This window comes from Eurypyga helias, unplaced genomic scaffold, assembly GCF_000690775.1.
Source record: "Eurypyga helias isolate BGI_N326 unplaced genomic scaffold, ASM69077v1 scaffold35359, whole genome shotgun sequence".
In the NCBI taxonomy this organism is placed as follows: domain Eukaryota; kingdom Metazoa; phylum Chordata; class Aves; order Eurypygiformes; family Eurypygidae; genus Eurypyga; species Eurypyga helias.
The window spans coordinates 23,707-31,288 of NW_010273305.1; the positions used below are offsets into that span (position 1 = coordinate 23,707).

General features: G+C 54.7%; 1 protein-coding gene across 1 annotated transcript in view; it reads left to right on the plus strand.

Annotated features, from left to right (window-relative positions):
- RAPGEF1 (Rap guanine nucleotide exchange factor (GEF) 1) overlaps positions 1 to 7,582 on the plus strand; it is a gene marked incomplete at its 5' end in the record, with an annotated part of 28,373 nt that overhangs the window by 20,556 nt on the left and 235 nt on the right. The window contains 9 exons of the mRNA XM_010159439.1: positions 2,024 to 2,108; positions 3,377 to 3,469; positions 4,196 to 4,381; positions 4,527 to 4,611; positions 4,832 to 4,926; positions 5,352 to 5,430; positions 5,574 to 5,675; positions 6,534 to 6,631; positions 6,954 to 7,082. Of these exons, the coding sequence (XP_010157741.1) occupies positions 2,024 to 2,108; positions 3,377 to 3,469; positions 4,196 to 4,381; positions 4,527 to 4,611; positions 4,832 to 4,926; positions 5,352 to 5,430; positions 5,574 to 5,675; positions 6,534 to 6,631; positions 6,954 to 7,082 (952 nt within the window). The remainder of the gene's footprint in view (positions 1 to 2,023; positions 2,109 to 3,376; positions 3,470 to 4,195; positions 4,382 to 4,526; positions 4,612 to 4,831; positions 4,927 to 5,351; positions 5,431 to 5,573; positions 5,676 to 6,533; positions 6,632 to 6,953; positions 7,083 to 7,582) is intronic.

Consider the following 7,582-nt stretch of genomic DNA (forward strand, 5'->3'; position numbering starts at 1 on the left):
GTCAAAGGGGAAATATCTTTCATGTGCATTTTTAAATGCTGGGGGGTGTTACTGTAGCATAAGGTGTTTGCAATTACTTACCAGCACCATTCAGCTAGCAAGAAAACCCTTCCCCTGACGGCTGTGTTCCCCTGGGCATTGAATCCAGGCGGAAAGGACCAAAGTCAGGAACATACGAGAGAGGAGTCCATTGGTTGCTTGATATGTATATTCAAAAGATAAAAGTCTTAATGTGATGGTGGAAATACCCCTTATAAAAATGCTGAAACTGGAAGAGAGAAGCTCTGAGTGACTCCTGCTGTTCTCCAGAACAAGCGTCACAGTGGAAGAGCTTCCCTCCTGTTGCTGTTGAAAGAGGGCTGCTCAGTAAAGGGCTGTGCTAGACCCCCAGTTCGGGAGTGGGGAGCTCGGAGGATGCTGTGAGCTCCGAGCTTAAGGCCATGGAGAACTTCTCAAGACCAGGGAAAAACTAGAGCAGGATTTTGAACACACAGCAGAGCGGCCGGCTGGAGGGAGCTCTGCACGGAGCATTGCTCAGAGCAGTCCCAGCCTGAGCCTGGCCGGCTCTGCCAAGCCGCTGAGCTGAGTGGAGCACGGAGGAATTTGTGCTATGCTAACCCGGCGTTTGGGTGACCGAGAGGGTTAATGAATTAAGCCTGCAATGAGAAGAATTCAGGGCTTGTAAATCAATCAGCCAAACGGCACAGAGGGTATCGTTAAGAGGCTTTCCTTCAAAGATGAATTTCTTGGCAGCTTCGAGTGCCAGAGCAGACCAGCTGTATTACCTCACGTCGCCTTTTGGGCAGATGGGAACCCAGAATAAATGTAACTCCACGCCCTGTTGCATGATGCTTCTTGTCCATTTGAGTTTTCTAACAGAGCTAAATGGAATAAGGGATAAAGGCAGACTTGTGGTCTTCAGGAATAAAATCCATGGTCAGTTAAGTGCTCGCCGCCACGCGCGCCCGCGGCGAGGGCAGGATTACAGCTGGACGAGGCCTGAGGCTCGCCCCTGACATGACCACCCAGCCTCCAGCTTTAGAGCTCACGTCTGATTGTCTTCAACCAAAGGCACCAGCGGGCTCTGACTTAAGAGCGGGGGAAGCGATGTCTCTGTCAGGCTCCTGGCAAGAGAAACACCGCAGGTAGAGGCTCGGCGAGCACGCCGTGCCCTGCCCTTGCCCACCTCCTCACGCGGTGGGTGGGTGCTGCAGCACGTGGGGACGGGGTGAGCCCCATCCTGGCTGAAATAAGCTTTACAGCCGTGCCTGGGCAGGCAGGGCAGCAGCTTACTTTTCCCTATACCACAGTCTTGACCTGAAATCTTCCTTTCCATTTGCGGTTTCTGCTTTTGCAAATTCCCTCCTCTGTGCCCACGACGCCGGCCAAAGCCTTTGTGTGCACCCACTGCTGGGGGTGATAAACAACAGCTGTCTGCTTGCGCCAGGGCAGGGTCATGGTCACGGCAGTGTCAGTGCAGTTTGCTCTTCTTTTGACTGAAAATAACCTTATGTTTACACTTCTTGGGGCAGATTTCCTGGAACACAGCAAGGGCAGAGGGTCTGCAGCACCAGGTCATCGAGTCGAGACACGTGCGTTCCTGATCAGGAGGGAAGAGCAGGGCTCTGTGTACAGATGGAGAGCAGGCACACACCTCTCCCCGTCACATCTTCTTTTTAAAGTGTCCCCAGGGTCTAAACCCCATTCTTCCTTGACCCATTGCTGACAGTTCCTCCCCCACAAACACGTGTTTCTCACTGACCCCTTTGCTGGTCATGCAAGCAGAACAGCAAGCCTGGGTGCTGCAAATGGGAGCCAGGCCAGCGGGGACAGGGCCGTTTCAGCGTAGCTCTTGTGCCGTAGGGTCCATCTGCCGGTAAGAAACCACAGCACAGCGTTTCCGTATCGTCCGCTCGCGTCCAACGTGCCCGTGTCCTCTTCCTCCAGGGCTGGATTCAGCCTCACAAGAAGCTTCCCTTTCCTGAATGCAGGGTTACTGAGGTTTTCTTGTCTTTCTCTGCAGACCTGGTGCTGTACTGTGAAGCCTTTCTGACTACGTACAGGACATTTATTACCCCTGAAGAGCTCATCAAGAAGCTGCAGTACAGATATCCTTTTGCACTGAGTGGCAGTTCACCCCCACCAGGAATCAGGGCCAAGCAGTCACTGGGGAGGGAGCTGGGGGCAAGCTCTGTGGTCAAAAACATGCTGTCAGTGTGGTCAGTATGTGCTTCCCTAGAAGCTGTCCCAAGTGGGGCTTTCTTCACTTCTGCCCCCCTGCAAACGGGAAGTGCTGCAGGGCAGGTCTAGGCAGGGTGGAGTGCTGGACCTGAGAGTCCTGGAAGCCCTGGCAGGGGAGAACAGTTCAGATTTCCTGTACATCACTGGGGAATTGGTCATTTGTCTGGGACATCTCATTTGTAGAATGGGGATCACGCTGCCTTCTGCCCTCCGAGGGGCTGAGGGGATTGTCTGCTTGGGCAGGTGTAGCTTAACAGCAGAGGGGACTAAACCATCACGGCCTATTCTCTCTCTCGTTACAAGAAATGCAGCACAGAAGATTGTGTCCTCTTGGCCTCCAGCTCTGAACTGAGCGGGGGATGGAGACGGCCTCTGGCTGAGCACCCGGCCTGGGTCCCCTCCCTGGGCTGCGTTCCCGCGGCGCCTTCCCCATCAGCTGAGCAGGTCTGGGTCTGGGTTCAGGCAGTGCAAAGGCCTCGTGGGCTTTGGTCCTGTGCAGCCCACGCCAAAGGGACCCTGACATCACCCTGTTCTGCGCCACAGCTCGCCACTGCCATCAGCAGCAGAGCCACCCTGGCTCCTGCTGGCATCTGCGCGGCCAAGGACACGCAGAGCTCACTGCAGAGCTGTTGTCAGTGGAAGTGCTGGCTGGGGCACAGCTGCCGGCCCTGCTCAGTACTTGACTTGGTGATAACCTTTGTCTCTTTCCCCTTATCCACCTGGCAGAAGGTTTTGCAGCCTGTGCTGTCTCCCCTGCCACCAGTCTGGCAGCAAATTGGGCCGCGAGGAAGGTGGAGGTGACATCTGAGATCTGTTACGAGACCAGATGTCACAGACCTGTAGGGAGGATCACAGTAATGGAGTGCTGCTCCTGAAATTCCACCCAAGAGAGAACAGTTTCAGGGTACACCTGCTCTTCTGGCATCGATTCCGGGAGGTGTCCCTGCTACCTGCAGCTGGTGCAGCCGAAAGCCGGGTTAATTAGAGCCGTATGGGTGTCCCTTATCTCCTGGAGATTAAACTTTGGGTTTCAGTCAGGTCAGACCAGCAGCTATGCCAGCGTTCCTCCAAGCAGCTCTGAGTTGCACCGACACCGGTCTGACCACGCTGAGTTGATTCTTTAATTTGCACCCACATACGAGAAGTTTTGCCACTTCCCGGACACGTTTAAGAAGCGCGTCAGTAAGAACACCTTCTTCGTGCTGGTGAGAGTGGTGGACGAGCTGTGGTGAGTTGCCGCCTTCATAGAATCATAGAATCAGAGAATGGTTGGGGTTGGAAGGGACCTTAAAGATCATCCAGTTCCACCCCCCCTGCCATGGGCAGGGACCCCTTCCACTAGACCAGGTTGCTCCAAGCCTCATCCAGTCTGGCCTTGAAGACATCCAGGGAGGGGGCATCCACAACATCTCTGGGCAACCTGTTCCAGTGCCTCACCACCCTCTCTGGGAAGAATTTCTTCCTGACATCTAATCTAAACCTCCCTGATTTCAATTTGTACCCGTTACCCCTTGTCCTGTCACTACAGGCTCTTGTAAAAAGTCCTCTCCCAGCACCCTTGTAGGCCCCCTTCAGATACTGGAAAGCTGCAATGAGGTCTCCTCGGAGCCTCCTTCATTTCGGGATGGGGCTGTGGGGGCAGTAACAACACAGGAGCGCGGCGGTTTGGACGGTGTGTGGTTTAATCCTCATCCCTGTAACAGCGACACCCCGACCCGAGCGACACGTGCAGTGCTGAACCCCCCTGCTCAGCCGGTGCTCGCTGTGTCCCATCCCTGCCAGGGATTTTAAAATAATGAGGCAAAGGGGAATCTGCAGGAAAGGAAGAACTGGGAAGGGGAGGAATTTCAGTCACTTGGTTCTGCGTGTGGGAAGAACAAGGCTCGGTACAGACACAGGCTCTGCAGCTTGGAGACGCAGCTCTGATGCTGTCCCTGGGTTTTCTGTCTTCCAGCTTAGTGGAGTTGACGGAGGAAATTCTCAAGCTGCTGATGGACCTGGTCTTCCGACTGGTCTGCAACGGGGAGCTGAGCCTCGCCAGGGTGTTACGCAAGAACATCCTTGACAAAGTGGAGCAGAAGAAGATGCTGAGCTACGCCAATTCCATCAAACCTCTTGCAGCCCGTGGGGTGGCAGCCAGGTGAGGAAAGGTGCATGTGACCGTCTTCGGGAGGCAGGGCATCCCTCTCCTGGGGACACGAGGGTTTTCTCAGTCCAGGTTATGAGAAAGAAAAGACAACAGGTCGTGTTTTCTTAGCTTTTATACTTCATCCTTGTTCCTGCAGGCCGGGCACCCTGCATGATTTCCACAGCCATGAAATAGCCGAGCAGCTGACCCTCCTGGATGCCGAACTCTTCTATAAGATTGAGGTACGAGCCTGGGTGAAGGGCGGTGGAGGGGTTTGAGCACGTACCCTCTGCAGGCTGTGCCATTCCCTGCCAGCTCCCCAGGCACGGCTGTGGGGCTGTAGGAGCCAGCTGAACTTGTGTCAGCCAACGGCTGTGACTGCAGCCTGCAACGGGGAATCTTGAGGGAGAAATCCCATTTTAAGGTGTATTTTCCAACCCCTCTCCTCTTCCCCCTCGGCAGATCCCAGAAGTTTTGCTTTGGGCAAAGGAGCAAAATGAAGAGAAGAGCCCCAACCTGACACAGTTCACAGAGCACTTTAATAACATGTCCTACTGGTAAGGAGCAACCCTGGCCCTGAACTGTGTGCTGCTTCCCTCCTTACAGGCTGGATAACGTATATTTTTGACCAGGAAGTCGATGCAGGGCACTTACTAAAGACCCCAGAGCACAAGAGAAAGAAAATCAAGAGGGTTTTAGAGGGCACTGTAACCTGGATGAATTACCATCAGCACCACTGGGCCCTTCAAACAAAGATTGCCCTTGCAAATCAGTGCACTCAGTGAATGGTTATTGTGGGAATCCTTGGAATTACTCTTCACTGTGAATTGGAATGATCCCTTTAAGTGGGAAGCATCATGAACCTTTTGGTATTGTTGATCCATCCTTACTAGTTAGCAGTTTTGTGAGTGAAACAACAAGAAATCTGAGGTCTGCTGAAGTGGGTTTATCTTCCTGGGGTTTCTTCTGTCTCTTCCTCCAGGGTCCGTTCAATAATTATGCTACAAGAGAAAGCCCAAGACCGCGAGAGGCTGCTCCTTAAATTCATAAAGATTATGAAGGTATCAGCTTGGCTCTTGCTGTGAATCACACACTCTGCTGCTTAAAGGAGCAGGGGAGTGGGACCTTCTGCTTGGTAGAGCAGTTTGGTGCTAGAAAGCTTTTCGGATCTTGTGAGTAACTGGAATATTCTTCCTCTTCACAGCACTTACGAAAGCTGAATAATTTTAATTCCTATCTGGCCATTCTTTCTGCACTGGATTCTGCACCCATCCGAAGGCTGGAGTGGCAGAAACAAACCTCCGAGGTGAGGAGCAGCGAGAGCTGTCGGCATCGGGGAAGAGATAACTGTGGCTGCGGTACGGAACGGCTGGGTGGTCTTCAGAGCTCAGCAGCATCCCAGGGTGGAGGGATGGCGCGGAAGGATACAGACCGGTTGGAGCGAGTCCAGAGGAGGCCACGGAGATGCTCAGAGGCCTGGAGCCCCTCTGCTCTGGGGACAGGCTGGGAGAGTTGGGGGGGTTCAGCCTGGAGAAGAGAAGGCTCCGGGGAGCCCTTAGAGCCCCTTCCAGTGCCTGAAGGGGCTACAAGGAAGCGGGGGGGGACTTTTTACAAGGGCCTGTAGTGACAGGACAAGGGGTAATGGGTTTAAATTGAAAGCAGGGAGGTTTAGATTAGATATCAGGAAGGAATTCTTCCCAGAGTGTGGGGAGCACTGGGACAGGTTGCCCAGAGAAGCTGTGGATGCCCCATCCCTGGAAGTGTCCAAGGCCAGTCTGGATGAGGCTTGGAGCAACCTGGTCTGGTGGAAGGTGTCCCTGCCCATGGCAGGGGGTGGGACTGGGGGGGCTTTAAGGTCCCTTCCCACCCAAACCATCTGGGATTCTGTGATTCTGTGAGCTGCTCTGCGGTGGGTGTGATGCCGCAGCGTGGCTGGGCATTCGGACGGCTGCAGGAGTGCCCGCACAGGCAGGGGAGAACAGACTCCTCTTGCTCCTCCCGGCAAACCGAGGGCTCGGTGAGGCTGAAGGCAGCGAGGCTCTGTGTGTACCCACTGAGTAAATCCATCGGAGGCGTTTGCAGGATGGCATTAACTCCCTGGGGAGAGGTTACAAGGAGAAGGGGTGGCAGCAGCGGCGCCACCGTGGGCTTTGTGTTTTGGCAGGGCCTGGCTGAGTACTGCACGCTGATCGACAGCTCCTCGTCCTTCCGCGCCTACCGAGCAGCTCTGGCTGATGTGGAGCCTCCCTGCATACCTTACCTGTGAGTTGGTAGTTTCTTTCCTCTGCCGTTACTTCTGCACCTTAAGACGCTGCCCTCGAGGGTTTGTCAGCAGCTCCTGCTCAGCTCAGCACTTGCCTTCCGCCCTGCACCTAGAATACGATAGCGATGTGCCACACCAGCCCCCATCCCTCTCTGGAGCACTGTCCTGTAGCAGAGGAAAGCTGGAGATGTTTCCCTCTGGTTGGAAGTTGCTGAGCTGGTGGGGGCAGTAGCGGGAGGCCGTTCGATCGCCTCTGCCCTGCCCCTGTGTGACTAACCCGCACTTGTTTGCCTGCTCCCTGTCCGCCTTCCCCTTTTTCAGGGGCCTGATTCTGCAGGACCTGACCTTTGTTCATCTGGGAAACCCGGATTACATCGACAGCAAGGTGAACTTCTCCAAGCGCTGGCAGCAGTTTAACATCCTGGACAGCATGAGGTGCTTCCAGCAAGTGTAAGTGCAGCAACAGGGGGGGCAGAGCTGGCTTGGAGGGGCTGGGGGGGTCGTGGCGGGAACATGTGAGCCCCTGTGCAAGGGGGAGGGAGCGTAAGGTCAAAGCATCACGATGGGGATGTGGGGAGACCTGGGAACGACGCTCAGTCTCCTCCTCCCCCTGCGTTAGATACGACTGAAGGGTGTGAAAACGTTTTTCCTGGATGAGTTTTGAGATCAGTGCGGAGGAGTTTTCCTGCTGCTCTTCCACACAGCAGCTTTACTTCCAGGTTTGCTGTTGCTGGCGCCTGTGTTCCCTGGGTCACGGAGCGGTTTTTCCGTGCTCTCTTGCACAGATCTAACAGCTGATTTCGGTGTGCTGGGTCTTTTTTTTTTTTCTCCCCAATGGGCATGATGGTGTTTCCCCTTTCTGGTGTCACACCACAGGGACGAGTACTGGGCTCGGGTAGCGCTGACCCCGCAGCGCTGGGCCGGACAGGGCCCGCTCAAAGTCAGGAGAA